We start from the raw sequence: 17,223 nt of genomic DNA, 5'->3' as shown, positions 1-17,223 counted from the left end.
AACAGGGATATATATAGTTCTACACTGCCCCCTAAATTCTAATGGTGCGATATTACTGAGCGATTGCACAATTATGACATTGTAATCATGCAATCGCTCAGTAATCGTGCACAAATCGTGCAATTTTATGTCAGAAACGACCAGCAATGCGCGCGCCTGCTGGTCGTTGCCGACATTGTTCATCGCCTGAACATGCAGGCCAATCTGCCGATAAGGACAGATTGGCCATGTTCAGGAATGATGGACTGTGCCTGCACTGAACGACTGATCGTTCAGTGCAGACACTACAGGTGATCAGGAACGACGGTACGATTACAATGTCGTAATCGTACTGTCTTTCCTGATCGCCCAGTGTGTATGCTCCTTAACAGAAAAAAACACACAAAAGTGGATTCAGACTTTAAAGCACTAACGTTACATATACTGAACTTTTGTATATATATAGGTATGCAAAAAACAATGCAAAAAGGTGAATGGAGAAATAAACAGTGTCCTTGCTGTATCATGAAATCTACCTCTTGTGTAATGACATCCGAAGAGCTTTGAAATCTTCTCCGTTTCATTGGAGACTTTTGATGGGAGTCCACCAAAGCCCTGTACGTCATTAACTGTAATTCATAGTCCTACAAAAAAATTTAAAAAATGTTGTTGAGTGTTTCTATGTATACTGCCCATCATATATGTTACTTTATATTAATGTTGGTTATCAATATGTTTAGAATGGTAATGCTTAGTATTACATGTAACTTTTAGATATATACATAGTGCAAAGAAATCAGTATGGCAATAAAATTACAAAAAAACCCACAAAACAATGTTTGTACCTTAATAGCTAAAGAGTACTGTTCCGAATACTTCTGGCACTCGTCCATCTTGTTTTGCTTCATTTCAATTTCTGAAATCAGCATCTTGATTCACACACGACATCAAATTAGAAACCAAATAGATAAGAATAATTATGTAAATAATTAAAGTATACTGCACATGTTGTCTCTCACTAAAATAATTAATATAAACTTAAATCTCAGACCAAAAAATTCCCCCAAAAAAACTATTTTAACAAATAAGTATTTTTTTTCTAACATAACCCCTGTAGCATCAGGAGCCACCATTGTCCCCTTTGCTTACATGAAGCATTATTGATTTAGAGAACCTTAACCATAATAACGTTACAGCTGGAGCAATCTTTGGTTCTCCAATTACTGTTATCAAGCTGCTTCCATTATAATGATTGTGAACTAGCAGAGGAATACCATGCATTGATGTAAAGTTCATCTGTATAATGGAATAACTGTTAACTGATCATTTTCTTTGAAAAACTACTGATGTGTAAAATATATGAATGTAATGAACTACATAATTGTTTTTAGAATATGATTGAAGAGATCCAGCCCAGAATCATAATGCTGCCTAAGAAACACCACTCTGCTACACTAATGTATTTTAATAAACTAAGGCTCACTTATAAAGCTCAAAATGCAAACCACACTGTTTTTCTACTGGTGCCAGTGTATCTAATTTGCTGCCAAGTTCATTTTTAACATGCATTCCTGGTCTTTGGAAATATATCCTGTAAAATGGGATGCACCTACATCTGCAGGTTTGTGGATATTCAGGGAAATGTGCATTGCGAAATTCCCAAATAAACTTTGAAGTCTTCTCCTAAACTACTGTTCAGTGTAGTATCATTTATGTTTTAAGATAATCATGAGAGTGAGAATGTCTTTATTAACAGTAGTCCTTATGGAGCCGGTGTAAACCCTACATGCAGGTGGGAGGTGGGGCAGCATTTTGGGCCAACCATGGTCTTTTTACTTTAATTACATTCATAGAAGTGCTCCCAGAAATTAGCTATTCTGCATAAATGGAAAATTAAGGATATGTCAATTAAAATATAGGACTTGGCATGTTTTGCACCACCTAAGAGCACTCAGAGATCCTTTCAAGGAGAAAGATGTTGTGCACCCACATGTTACTTACCAGGTGTTCATTATACATTACATGGATTTGTACTGGAGTTGTACAAGTGCTAGTTACCTTCTGCTGGTCCAGCAGTTTAGATAGTGCCTTGGCATCATGCGAGCTGTCCTGCATCTTACTCTGTGTCTCCTCTATTTGCCTAATCCAGGAATCCAGAGCCAGGTATGATTCCTTGTAATATTTCAACGATTTGCTAATTCCATCTAAGTCCCGTAACCTATTAAACAACATCAGATAATTTATTATTCCCTTTTTATTTTATACTGTTTCTGTCCTTGCCGTGAATTTCATTAATGTACGGGCAATGAAAGAAACCTTAATCAGTGACGTCACTGGGGGCTGCAGGCTGCACCATGTGACACCATCCGAGAGGGTGACAACAAAATAGCAGAGCTACAATGGTGATGGATGACAGGCATCATCCACGCTAAGCTAGGAAAAGCTGGGAGCTGCGGAGCAACTTTCGGAGCACTGGGCAAGCCCCCAGCATAACAAGGACGGGGGTGGGACACGCGATCAAGCCCCCAAAATGGCACAAATAAGGGGGCGTGACTTTGAAGGCACAAGCCGGGGGGTTCTAGAGGTGCCACACTGAGTGTCACCACCCGTTGTAATACCTCTGACCTTAATTCTCATGAGTACACCCTGCTACTAAAACAAAGCATAGAAGAAAGAAGCGTGCCACTCAATTCACCCGGATCCAACATGGACATGTGTTTGGTGAAAGCACAGCCTACTAAGCAATTTAGTACATTTAGACCTTCATATTAATTTGAAGTTAGTGCAAACCTGTTTTCAATCTGAGAGTATGCATTCTGCCACCTCTCAGCAATCTGGTCGGCCTTCTCTTTGTGCCAATCAAAGTCCAGATCCCGCTCCTTGTGCACTTTGAACATTTGATCACTGATGGTTTTGGCTTTCTGTAGTTCATCTTCTAATGCATGAAACACGTCTCTTTTTTTATCCGCCTCCGATCTCCATTGCTAGGAGAAAAATGCCAAAATGAACCATTATATAAATACATTTATTTTCTTTAATGAAAGTACTACCATATTATTTATTATCAGTTATATATATAGTGCACGCATATTCTGCAGCACTTTAAGGAGAATATTTATCCATTCACATCAGTTCCTGTCCCAGTGGAGCTTATAATCTATATTCCCTACCACATTCACACACATACACACTAGGGTTAATTTTTGATGGGAGCCAATTAACCTACCACTATATTTTGGGAGTGTGAGAGGAAACCAGAGTACCCGGAGGAAATCCACGCAAGCACAGGGAGAATATACAAACTCCACACAGTTAGGGCCGTGGTATGAATCGAACCCGAAATCCTCAGTGCTGTGAGGCAGTAATGCTAACCATTACACCATCCGTGCTGCCATGCATAAGTACAAAGGTAGATCACAATAGTTTATTTATGCTGATTTTACTATTTTACTATTGCCACAACAGAGTATAATATTGTAAGAATACAACTGAATAGACAGTTTGAGGAAGAAGAGATGGAAATAAGTAATTATGAGACACTAGAGATTTATACCTTTAGGGTGGATATTAGTCTCTCTATTGTGTTTCTGTCTGCTGTTATCACATCTTCCTCACATAGCTTGGTCTCATATGTCTTGACGAGGGACTCAGCTCCTTGAGTGTTCTTTAGCACCAAATTTATGGACCTTAATCTATATGGGAAAAATAGAAATTAGCCATGGTGTAACCTTTATAGTGACTGTCTGATCTCTCAGGATCCTTCTTATGCTTAAGAAATGCTACAGTAACATTTTGCTGTCAGCAATTTGTTATAGAAACCTCCAATTTATCTTAAAGGGTTGATGCATCTTGTAATTAGCCTCATGGTAACTGACGAGACAGGTAGGGCAGAGAAAGCAGAGGGAGAGTAGGCATCCTGCACTCACAGGGCCTGATTCAGACCCGGTCGCAAGCACTGAGCGCTCGTAACCAGGTCAATGGTGGCCCAGAACGCATGCGCACGACGGAGCCGGCTCCGTCGTGCGCATGCGCGAGACCCGGATAGCGACGGGCAAACCGTTGCTCCGGGTCTCGCACCAAAGGGGGCATGCTGTCGATGTTGAGTGACAGCACGCCCTCTTTGGTGGGCGGGCCGGGGGGGGCGCGGCTGCCCAGACGGAGGCGTTCCCATGAGAACGCCTACCGTTTGGGGGTGGCCCCACTGACATCACGAGTGATGTCAGTGGGAGAGCTTTTCGGCTCTGTTTGAGCCGAAAGCTCTCTGGGGCTTGTGGCCACGAGACCCTACCACAAGGGTCTCGTCTCAAGCCTGATGGTCGCGATGGTCTTGACCATCGCGACCATCATCCTGGCTACTCGCTATTGCTGTGGGTGGTCACCCACAGCCTAGCAAGCGGCCAGGAGGCCGGGTCAGAAAATAGATGCGTCCGCCCCCATTCAGAGCGAGCGCCTCTGAATAAGGTCCTGTGCTCTGTCAGAGCGTCCGGCTCTGAATCAGGGCCACAGTGTCAATGACTGCATTGCCAATACAGTGATTTCAGAACGCAACTCACCCTCAGCTTATTTCTAGGTCTGATCTGATAAGAGTGTACGGAGGGTGCCTTGAGTGACACATGGAGCCAGAATGACCTTTATGGTTAGTGAAATAACATATTCAAATTTGCGTACTCTCCTTTAATTTCTGAGACACTCACAACTTTGGGTCTCGAAAGAGGAGACCACCCTCCCACATCCCGCTTACTTGTCCAGTGAAGTGTGTGAAGCAGGGTGTGTGATGATGTGAATCTGTGAATCTTGGCCCTGCCTGCCCCCCCCCCTCCCCCCCAAAGCCCCCTTAACATAATGCTGCAATGTGATTCGCAGGACCACGCCCCTAGCACCCGGACATCCCAGAACACTGAAGGAAAAAACAGATAGGTATGCTTAAATATAAACTGCATAAGGATTTTCATTTGTAAAGTATTCTTATCTTTTAAATATGAATAATTAGCTTTAATTTATTTAATTGCAGTCATGTCAGTTTTATTATTTATGATAGACGTACTGTATAGTGGAAACATAAATGCTTGTTCACATACTTTTCAAGGTATATTGAAGACATGGAGTAGATTTGGCTCATAGACTGGATAATGACATTGAGCTCGGCTTTTAGAGCATCGACTGCTGGGGACACTGCAGCTTGACTGAAGAACTCCTCGCATTTATCCGAAATTGCTGATAAATCTATTTTTAGATGATCCAAATCCTTCTTCAGTTTCTATAGAGATGAGAAATAGTTTGTTTACGCCTCTGCATATTTTGCACTAAGTTGTGATTAAGAAAGTCTTTTAATAATCAAAATGCTAATTCTTTCAACATGGGCCCAGGACTAATCCGCTATTTGTAATGCTGATAAAAGATAAAAAAGAAAAAAAAAACTTTTATAATAGTTGGTTTCCAACTAGCTTGCAGGATGTTATGTTATCTCCTGGCTTGTCACAGGAAGAGGTAATACAGCTGTAACACTCTGATAAGATTCCTGCTCACTACAAAAACTTTACAGGCGGTACTGACAAACATTTAAACAACATGGCTATCTTACTGGACTACAGATTGAGTAGACTTCAGGGCCTGATTCAGAACGGCTCGTAAGCGGCCGCTCGTTCGCTCCGAGCGATGTTCGCACAACTGCGCATGCGTATGGGTTGTAATACGCATGCGCGAACCAGTCATTGCGGTCGGAAATTGTGTGCTCGCAAAATAGCGAATGCCTGCTAATTTGAGTGACAGAATGAGGCGTTTGTGGGTGGTAACAGGGGAAGGTGCTTGACAACGGGGAGTGGAGATTCGAACGCAGGCGTGCCAAAAGGTCAAAACGGGCGTTTTAAGGGTGAGCATAATTAACAAAGCAGCGTCATCTACCACGTCACTTGGTTGTTTCTTAGCCTGAACTGTTCGCATGATTGCGGTAGGAAAATCCTACCACAAGCACTGCGAGCAGTTCAGATGCCTTTCGATGTACTCGATTAATCAAATAAATAGCGGAGATGACGTAGGATGCGAGCGGCCAGGGGGCGTCTTTACAAAATAGCGAGCGCATATTTCGTTCGCTCGCTCAGACATAGAGGCGTCAACAGACCGCAAACAGCGAGCGCTCAATTTAAATAGCCAGCCCCTTTTACTAAACGAGCGAGCGCAAATAGCATCCGGCTCTGAATCAGGCCCTTAGTTCACAATCTTATGTGCACCACTCTGCGCATGACACAGCATGTCACAGTTAACTCATTAATTTGGGTTATGTATATCTCAAAATGGTTCTTACCTGTTATTGAGCTGTGATAATTGACTGTCTTATATCTGATAATAGGTGGAAGTTAAAAAAAAAACTCTTTTTCCTTTTCTGAATTATTTATTGTGGGATGCTGTGTCAATGGCTTGCTGAACTCTCGAGTCTGAATCCATATATACAGTGCTACGATGCAGAGGCCACAGCTTTTTTTCCATGCCAGAGTCCGCTGTGCTTCGTATACAGACTATGGGCCTGCTTCAGCAGTGGATGTAATTCAGCGATGCATATAGGACGCACATGCAGCTTATGCTGATTAAAATGATATGCGGCATCCCTATATTCTGTGCGCGACTGTGGGTACATCTGCATGCGAAATGCTACATTACAGTGTCACAGCCATAGGATTCTCCTCACCAACACAGCATATGTATATAAGATACATCTTGGGGAAAATTTACTAAAGTGAGAGGTTTTTAGAAGTGAGTTTTAAAAGTGATGTTGCTCATAGAAACCAATCAGATTCTAGCTATTATCTTCTAGAAGGTGCTAGTTAAATGTTAAGTAGAATCTGATTGGTTGCTACGGGCAACATCACTTTTAAAACTCACTTCTAAAAACTCTCACTTTAGTAAATTTACCCCCTAGTCTAATGTGGAGTAATCCTATTTGGAAAGAGTGGGATAGTGGTAACTGTTCTAATAAGGAATCAGAGATAGACAGAATCTGTTCCCCATAGCCCATAAATGAAATGATACCATGACATACCTCCTGCTCTGAGATTCTCAGAACACTCTCATGCAGATCATCCCTGTCTAGAGGAGTTCTGATATAGCGAATTAGCCGTTCCTCGCAGTTTTCCAGTCTAATGCGGAAGTTTCTGATCTCAGATGTATACAAATTGTAAATAGATTCTTCTTGTTCCTCTGTTGAAAAACACACATTATAATAAAATACGTTATTATCTTTGTTAAAGGTGTTATTCACTAAAATAAGTGGGGTATTGGGAAGGAGAGGAGGTGGTGATATTGGACATAATGCTAACTACTTCACATAGAGTAGAATGCAAACGGCACAAACCATGAACCTTATGATGTTTCTGAGTGTTCTCCAGTGACGGGCTGTGAAGTCTATGGCTGGGGTGGCACACATGGAGATGGGTCTGAGTTCACTACACTAGGCTTCAGTGTCCATTGATTTTCCTACCTGCATCACTGTGTCTTCTCTTGCTGCTGCTGACTGATGTCTGATATCTAAACACCAAGTGCACTTCCAGGTCACATGATACATCCAAGGTGTCCCATCAGTGTTCAAGGCATGCCCCCACCCCTCCCTCATACTCAGGGGCATGAGTCTATGAGCTCTTTTTCTGTGCAGCTTACAGCCCATGGTGTGGCCCCACCCCCAGCTCTGCAAGCAGTGTCTGGCTAAACAGAAGCGAGGCTGAGCTGTTTCTGCCTCATCTCTCATCTCCTTGCAGAACCACGGAGCTCCACAAAGCTGGTGAGTGTATTAACTATAAAAATAATTACAATTAGCAAAGAAGATGTTTGTAAGTTATAAATATCTTCTTTGTATTATTCTAATAATTTTTATATCAAATCTCAGGAGTATGACAGGGGAGGCCCTGACTGCACGTCCCTAATTTTCTCTTGTTATGACACTGGATAATTATAATAAGATCTACAACGTGCAAAACAAATATTTTATGTTGCATGTGAAACACTCTAAAGAAAATGCTCGCTAGTGACAAGTACTGTCTACCAGTGATGTGCTGTCATACTTAGGTATACTCCAGAGTGTTGACTATAAAAATGATAAGAAAAATTTTAAGGAAATATTATAAATATCTTCTTTGTATTATTCTAATAATTTTTATAGTCAAAACTCTGGAGTAAAAAGTGTATGAAATGTGAGGCACTGCCTCCCCTACCTTTTCCACACATCCTTGATCAAAACAAAACAAATTCCAGCACTATATACTGCTGCACTTTTCTATAATGCCCACATGAACCCTCAGGTTCATATATGTATCTGTAAATCTGGATCTGATTCTAGCCACTGCCTCCTTAGTCATTTACCTCACTGCACGTCACTGCTATCTACATACAAAGAAACGATATTCAATATTCTTCTTGCTGCAATTCAGTCCTGTTGGACCAGACATATGGTATTACTGTACTGCCTGTTTCTGGCCCCCACTGCGATACAGCACATGCACCAACATCTGTGTGCAAGTGGACCGCACAGTGAAAAGCCTATCCGCTAAAATTAGCTATAGAGTAGCCCATAGGCCAGGGCCAAACTCCTACGCATACTAGAGCTTGGTAAATCCAACAATTAAGCAGCCCCCATAGATACCTATGGGGGCTGCTTATAGCCATAAATGGAGGGACAGCAGTCCCTCCATCTTAAATCCCGAGGATCCTTAATATTTGTGGGTACACCCACAAATATTCTTTAGTAAGTATGCCCCTATGTGAGGAAGCATATTATACAAGCTATTCTGAAAGTGTCAAGTGGCAACTCTTTTTTATGTATATTTCTCTAACTTAAGTGTATCATGAGGTATTAAAATAAATACGCCTCTGCTATGCATGTTTACATGCAATAAAGTACACACTGTTTTATAGTGTAATATATGTGTTTATACTGACCTCTTTCTGCAGATTTCAGAAGATCCTCATAGTACAATTTGCAGACATTGGCCTCTCTCTCCAGTTGGCCTATGTCGGAGACAGAGAACATCTTTGACTCTTGGCTGTCTTCCAGGAATTCATCAAAACGAGATTTCAGATTGCTCATAACTTGCTGATGTTCTCCAGGCAGCAATGTTTTAATCTGCAATGTAAAAGAGACAACATATAAAGTTCAGTCACAGAAAATAGTTTTAAAATGATGTTAACGATATATGAAAATACAATGTTTTCTTTGTATAGCTCTGTATACACCAGTATCTGCCACTAAAGTATTTAAAAACCTACCATCGGGCTTGCGACGAAACCCTTGTGGTAGGGTCTCGTGGCCGCAAGCCCCAGAGAGATTTCAGTTCTAACAGAGCCGGAATCTCTCATGATGTCAGTGGGGCCGCCCCAAACGGCAGGCGTTCTCATGGGAACGCCTACGTTTGGGCAGCCACCCCCCGGCCCGCCCACCAAAGGGAATGTGCTGTCACTCAACATCGACAGCTCGCCCCCTTTGGTGCGAGACCCGGAGCGACGGATTGCCGGGTCTCGCGCATGCGCATGACGAGGCGCTGTGGGTCACCATCGACCCGGTTGCGAGCGCTCAGCGCTTGCGACCGGGTCTGAATCAGGCCCTCTGTTCTGCAATGGCACTGTGGTTAGCATTAGTGTCTTGCTGTTCTGGCCCTTGGGTTTAATTTTGACCAGGGTGAAATATGTGTGGTGTGAAATATGTTATCCCCATGGTTCACATGGGTTTCTTCTCACAGTCCAAAGACATGCTGATGGGGTAATTAATTTCCAAATTAGCATTAGTGGGTTTGTGCATGTGTGACCAAGTTATAGAAAACTATACTATAAGTTACACTGGGACAGAGTCTGACATGAAACTTTATTTGATTATAGAGTGTTACGTAATATGCTGGCATAGATAATAAAGGATAATAGTTGTAGTAGTAATAATAATAATAATAATACATTTAATAATAGAATAAACCATAATACAACCAGTGTTATTATAAGCAACTCAATGAATTTGTAAAACGTGACTTCAGTCACATAAATGTACTAGAAAATGGTACATACTGAGGACACCTTGCTGGCCCGGATAGCCTCAATTTCATTCATTAGGTAATGCCAGGATACCATGCTCTTCATGTTTATGTGTGACTCGTGCCACAAGGAAAGGACACTCTGGAACATTTGCTCAATCCTGTAATGAAAACAGTACTAAGATTAAAAACAGTTACTAATATGTCTTATTGGTCAAGTGGATAATTACTCATAGCCACGTCTTTCACAGAGTAATAACTGTAGTAGAGTGTTGAAAATCCAAACAACCCAGGTCTTATTTTACACTTAAGAGTTTATGTTGCTTTTTCAGCTCCAATGTACTAATCTTCTATCTTCCCCATAAATGCTGTTAGTAGTTCCTACCTGTTTGCGCAGTCTACAGCCTCTTTGTTTGGTGGTGGCACTGTAAAGCACACAGATGGGACCATAGCTTCATTGCCGGTGGGACTGATCACTTTCCATTTTGCACGATGTGAGTTGCTTGCTAGTACGCATTCATCCTCTTTGTAAATAGTAATCTGGACAAACAGGAGTCAAATACATTTTTTTTAAGTATTAAAGTAGTATTATTAAGTATTAGGTATAAGTAGTTTTATTAAGTATTAATTATGTTCCTCTTTCATCTGTTGGTCCCTGGACATATTTGCTGTTTTTGATTTAAAAAAAAGAACACCCCTCACAGCTGTACTTTCCCTTTCCATAGCTTGTTTTATTACAACATCCTGGCCACAATGTGATCCATCACTGACAGCTACCCATGATGCACTGCGTGGAGTCCTTGCAGCAAGATCTAATGCTTAAAACAGTTGTTCACGGATGCTGGTATCCCACACGGTCATGTCCCCTATAACAGATTATACTGTATATGAGGTAATACATTCTTTACTAAGAAATATACTAATATTATATGTTATGAAGGGAAGTGCAAGGCCACAGACCAACCAAGTACATCATACAGATGTGTGCTCACACATCTAGGGCTATATAATTACTAAATCACATATTTACTAACAGATAATGTTTGATTTGTATTAGTAAATGGATGATTTAGCCCCAGAAACACAATAGCGAGTTTGATCTATTTTAAATCGATCAAAATCTATCAAAATCGACCTTTAGTAAATATACCACCTAGCCTCAATACGCCACACGTTGCGAGAAGCCTTGCACGAGCCAGCCACCAGGACCCATGCCACTCTGCTAGCGTCGGACGTCTTTTTTGCAAAAAATGTGTCTAAGTCGCAATACGAGGTGACTAGAACACACCAAGAAACTGTAATGATCAATTTATTTATGCGACACTTGTATATCTGTATGTGACTGAGTCTATAAATGAAGTACAATGGTATTTGACGTGGAAAAAAGCAGCGGGTATACAGATTCAGAGATTCACTCGCACATGTGTCACATATCAAATGAATCAGCACAATCTCCTGGTGCATCCTAATCACATCGCATTGCGACTAACATGCATTTTGGGCAAAAAAGCATAAAAGCCGACCGGCAGAGTCGCATGGGATCTGGCATACTGAGAGGAGCTATTTGGTGAGATTGCAGCAAGGACACATCTGTATAATGCGTGGTACACTTCAGTGATTTTTAATATTCCTATATTTCAAAGTAGAGCATTTGTTCTTCCTTACAATACAATATTTAATGACAAAAAAATAAAACCTTTCCGTATTGTATTGTCATTTTATGTAAATATATATTTTATATAAGTAAAGTTTTGGGGGGTTTTTAAGGAGGAAAAAGGCATTCATGATGTATGACAGGATCTGCCTGTGACGGGCTGGGTGTGACGGGAGGTGTGGGGCTTAGTGAAGGGGTGGAGCCTAGAGAACATGTGATGTTGGGAGTGTTATGTGCAGCATAGTTGCGGGAAATGTGATAGTGGACGAGCATATTATTATTCTCACTCGCTCAGAATTGATTAGGTGTATCCTAAAATGGACACAGTAATGAAAGATATTGATAGCTCTGAACTCTACCAATATCAGAGATTGAGAACAATAATCCAAATACAGACACCACTCATGTATTATAATGCTATACTATAATCTACAGTAGTTAATACTATATTTTGCTACTATAGTGGTTATAACTAGTATATGTGGCAGCGGAGTATAACTAAGGGCCTGATTCAGTTTGGATCGCAATTGCTAATACGCACGCAATCGGCTGAGTGTGGAGCAATAAACTGAATAAGAAATCATGTCACATTATCTGAGTATTCTTTTGAACAATGGCCTTCTGAAAAAACTGCTACTATCAACCAATAGTATTTTGACGCAGCTAAATTCTAAAGTCTGTGGAGCGCTTAATAGGCTATTTGGCGCAATTAGAGGATAGATGTATGTGAGTAGACCTGTGGGCCTGATTCAGGTTGGTTCGCAAGGTTGCATTCGCACGCACCCTGCTGCTGTGAAAATATGCTAATGAATGCACTCGCCCAGTAACCGCAGCTCTAAACCAAGCCACCCACTTCCCATGACATGCATCCGCAAGTCAGCAAAAAAATCGGTAACATTGAGTAACATTGAAACCATCCACACAGTTGTGGTTGACCTGACCCTACCTCACAAACTGCTAAACTTCCTGTCACCATCTAGACCTCTGCCAGCGTATGCTATCGCAGGGGCTTAATTATGCACACCCCTGTAACGCCTGCGTTTCTCTGACCACCCCCCTTCACCACCCTCAAACGGTCACTTCCTGTCAATCAATGTGTGAGGACTCTGCGTGCTCACTGTTATCACTTCCAAATCGCAGTGGCCAGTTCGCGCACGTGCACTGCACCTTATACGCATGCGCAGAATGCAAACATCGGCCGGCTGCGTGCGATCAGAGCCTTGTGATCCAACCTGAATCAGACCCTGTATTCCAAGTGATACATCTGCCAGCAGGACGCTCCTGCTGACAGTGTGTTGTCAATAGCCAACGCTCTGCCTGAAAAAAAAACCCTCAGGTCAGCAGGAGCATGGAAATTGGAATGAACAGCAACAAAACTGTGACAGTCATCAGGGCACCTGCCGGAATGCTAGACCCCTGGATTAACTCTATGAAAGGCTTAAACATTTACTACACTTAACTGTATTCCTTTTAAAAATCACTTTACAAGACCATTTTATAGACACACGTATAAGCAACAAGGTTTAATTTAATTTGAGTAATTAAAATACATTGACTTTTAGTCACCATAATATAATGCTCACTGACCTCAATTTGTCTATAGTCACATATAGCTCTAATAGGAATTGATGCTTTTAATGGATTATCTGGATTCCGTGGTTTCAGCTGAATTAACGACTTTGCTCTCCCAACAAGACTGGCAATGGTGCTCTTGTACTGTAAAAGCTGTTCTTTTTCTTCCTAGACAATTAATAAAGAAAAGGTGATTTAGTCCATGTTGTGAGAAGAATTTACTTCCAATTCTCCTCCAAGTGTTCCAAATTAATTGCTTCAATAATGAGTTTAGCGACATCATTTTTATTAGCAATCTCCTCTTCCAGGACATAAGCCTGCTACTTAAATTGTTCCTATTCTCAGCAGCTGAAAACATGAAATTATTTGGATCTGGTTGTAGAGAGGAAAACATGCGATTATGGACATTACCATTGATTCTTGCACCAGGTCTTCCAGTTTATGTACTGCAGTTGACTTATCGCAGCTATATTTCCTAAGTATGCAATCTTTTAGAGTCTTCAGGTAATCATTGGCTTCTTTGGCATCAGTAAAATACTATAGCAATAAAAACAGAAGGTGTCAACTTCAACAGAATAGCAAATACACTATTAGAGAATCCATTAAGGTACATAGGTCAACACTTGTCACCTGTATTCAATGCAAGAGAACAAAGTGAGCAGGAAGGAAAGTCATGCACCGGGCCTACAGTTTTTCTATCTGCTAATAACTTCTACACTAATTTGTTCTTATATTACAAGTGTTTTTACATGAGATATAAAAAAAAAAAAGTTAATGACAGTACTCAGGGGCGTATTATGAGAGGGGACCCGTGTGCAGTCTCCGTCCGGATCCCCTCTTCTCTCCCCGGTGCCTGGCAGCGCACTGAGCACAGTAGTAGACTCTAGGTGCTTGTCTGTGCCCAGAGTCTACTGCGCATGTGCGGGTCACCGGGGAAATGACGCGGCAGCCATATTCCCGGCAATATCCCTAATGCCCTGCTTCCGCCGACGCTGGACTCTGGAGAGGTTAAGTATTAAAAATATGGAAGGAGGGTGTGCGTTGTGGGTTCCCCAGACCTAGGGGTTCATGTGTACCGCACACCCTGCACCCACAGGAGGCCATGTGCACCACACACCCTGCACCCACAGGAAGCCGTGTACACCACACACCCTGCACCCATTATAGATACGCCCCTGACAGTACTGCTCTTCATAGCAAATATATTCATTAGTAATAAAATAAAAACACCAAAATTTGTGCAGACAATATAGTAAATGTTACACAGAGATCTTGAAACATGTTGAGGATACAATGTTTCAAAACAGCATATAACTCAGATAAACTTTAATAAGAAATCTAGATTAAATTGTTTAAAAAACACTATTATAATTTGGTTAATAAAATGGCAAAACTCTCTAATTGAGTATACAGCAAATTATATAAAAATCCCTTTTTTGCTTTTTATTAATTCAATGGCCCATGCATTCCAATGTGTTTTTTAGGATGTACGATACATTCATAAAGCCCCTGAAATGAAAGGGCTATTGAAATATTTGTCAGATGCTACAGTAATTAAGTAATAGCATAGCAAAAAGAAAGAAAAAAAAATCAATAGTACTCAGCACTAGTCAGCCAGCGTTTCCACTGGAAAATACAGAGACCACTGAAGTGGCAAATATACTGCTATTCAGCAAAGGACTTTAGGAGTGGGGGCCAGCTCACTCAATTTTTCAGCCCCCTTAGGAGCTCCAGCTCTGTACTGAACAGGTTGGAATTGGTTCCTGCCATGAAAGAGGGAACCCACGCAGCGAGTGTCCAAGCATTTTATAGTGTGATTGGTCCAGACTAGCCTGAAGCTATTTACACCTTTAGCAGGGAACCATTCACTAGTTCTAGCCCTGTTGTGTTGGAAACCAGATCAGCCTGACTAATGCTGGGGCTGGTTGAGGAAGATGGGGAGTGAAAACAACAAGCATTTTATTTCTAATTACTTATTTACCTTCCTTTTATCATCAGAGTCTCTCTCAATCATTGCAATAGCCTATTCATTTTAATGAGTTTTGGAAGGACTGCATCTACTGATTTTCAGACAATGAAAACTAATGAAATTTCAATGCTGACTTAACAAATCATCCTCTATTAGTGTTTCCATGTACTATACTCCCTTTTCATGTGATTCTGAGAGGTAGATTTGTCTTTGCTAGATTTGGTGCACTGCAAATCATCACATAAATCACTAACAAGTAATAGTGATGTGCATAGTGATTTCTGCTAAACCCCTGAACTACATTACCCCTACATTGTTTCCAGACAACGGCCTGATGCAGAGTTGAATGTAATTTATGGCAAAAATTGTGGGAAGAAAATGACCTTCATACATTTCTTTAACATGCAGAGTCGCAGACGTATCTATTTAAGGGCGGCATCATATTAGCCACGACAATTTGCTGTGGCTAATTACCACCCCCGGGGCTATCCAATTAGCCCTGATGCTGGCACTTAACAGGGGTTTCGCTTCGCCTGCCTCAGGCTCAACCAAATCCTGGATAAGGGTTTTTTTTTTGGCAATCGCTGCCGCGAAAGTACATAGGTCCGCGACTTTTCACTGATCCTATGTGTTTTCAGGTGAGAAATGGTGATTTTCCACACAAAAAATGGGCTATAATTGGAATAAGTCCAATAATGATCATCTGGCTTTTATCGTGATAAAAGCCTGTCTTTTCTGTGCAGAAAAATCACCGTGGGTAACAGGGTACCGCCTAAGGGATGGATTCACTTATAGGCGAAATTGGACGATTTTGCCGTCGCTGCCGTCGTTGGCGAAGTTGGCCATCAGATCCGATTTCGCGGCTGATATAAGCCGATCTGATGGCTAATTTCGCCAATGACGAAAATAATTGGAGAAAACTTTTCCCCAGCCTAGGGCATGCAAAAAAAAACAACAAAATCCCTATTTTTGGCTAGAAATATGGGGATTTATTTCAGAACCCTTTGGACAACCCCCCTAATGATACTGTACGTCAATATTTTTTTCTGTAAGTTGCGTACTTTGGTGAAAAACAACCACAAAAATGTTGGTTGATAAAAAAAAAAGTTGTGAAAAATACGTTTAATGTATTAAGTCTGGTATTTTGGGGGCCATAAGGATGCGACAAGTGTTTTGAACATCACACGTGGCTGGCGTAGGCGTTTTTCTAAAACCGTTAAAAAAACGTCTGCGCAATGTTTAAAACAATTTTTTTTTTCCTGACCAAAATTGGAGCGGTCATTTTTTTACTAAGTACGCAACTTACGAAAAAATTTTGTCGTAAAGTATCATTAGGGGGGCTGTCCAAAGGGTTCTGAAAGAAATCCCCACATTTTTAGCCAAAATAGGGATTTTGCAATTATTTTTCTTCATTTCTCAGATAGAGAAAAGTTTTCTCCATTTTTCTCCAAAAATTGGTGATAAATTATCACGGGAGCAATAATATTGTCGAAAAATTAGGTGATAATATCGCCGGTAATTGAATATGGCTGTATGTATCTTATGCTATCGGTGTATGTCTATAGATTATTATAGGTGGGGAATCCACTTTATGAATAGAAGTGCTTCAACGCTACTAACTCGTTCATGAGAGTTCTTTATTATGCTAAGCCCCCACAGACCCCGACTGAAGTGAGTAATAAATTAGATAATGTGGGCCTTGCTGTGTCATTCTTTTACACCATTTCTCATTCTCATGCTACAGGACTCATCATGCCTTGAATGCCAGAGCATATTAGGACTTTTGGTTCCTCAAGTGGCAGCTCCTACAGATGTGTCCTCGCTCATCTTTCCTGCCGATGCAGCAAACTTGCACTCGCATAGCGGCATGCGATACACGTACACACTATGCAATCCTATGTATCACGGGAGCGAAAAAGACACATGCACTCATTAACAGGCACGTGACCCGTGACATTCGGGCCGCGGTGGTAAAAATGAACGAGGACACATCTGCATGGTCTTGACCATCGCGACCATCATCCTGGCTGCTCGCAATAGCTGTGGTT

At 41.3% G+C, this 17,223-nt stretch overlaps 1 protein-coding gene across 2 annotated transcripts in view; it reads right to left on the bottom strand.

Moving 5' to 3' along the window:
- Positions 1–17,223, bottom strand: part of DST (dystonin) — a 637,844-nt gene that overhangs the window by 258,557 nt on the left and 362,064 nt on the right. For both annotated transcript variants that reach the window (XM_088455927.1, XM_088455928.1), the window contains 12 exons: positions 13,618–13,743; positions 13,222–13,374; positions 10,366–10,520; positions 10,015–10,141; positions 8,902–9,085; positions 7,013–7,170; positions 5,058–5,236; positions 3,533–3,671; positions 2,770–2,963; positions 2,038–2,197; positions 825–908; positions 516–623 (listed from right to left, as the gene is read on the bottom strand). In XM_088455927.1, the coding sequence (XP_088312053.1) occupies positions 516–623; positions 825–908; positions 2,038–2,197; positions 2,770–2,963; positions 3,533–3,671; positions 5,058–5,236; positions 7,013–7,170; positions 8,902–9,085; positions 10,015–10,141; positions 10,366–10,520; positions 13,222–13,374; positions 13,618–13,743 (1,767 nt within the window). The remainder of the gene's footprint in view (positions 1–515; positions 624–824; positions 909–2,037; positions 2,198–2,769; positions 2,964–3,532; positions 3,672–5,057; positions 5,237–7,012; positions 7,171–8,901; positions 9,086–10,014; positions 10,142–10,365; positions 10,521–13,221; positions 13,375–13,617; positions 13,744–17,223) is intronic.

This window comes from Taudactylus pleione, unplaced genomic scaffold (genome assembly GCF_031769625.1).
Source record: "Taudactylus pleione unplaced genomic scaffold, aTauple2 ptg000678l, whole genome shotgun sequence".
NCBI classification, from domain to species: Eukaryota; Metazoa; Chordata; class Amphibia; order Anura; family Myobatrachidae; genus Taudactylus; species Taudactylus pleione.
This window is presented reverse-complemented; position numbering and strand designations above follow the sequence as displayed.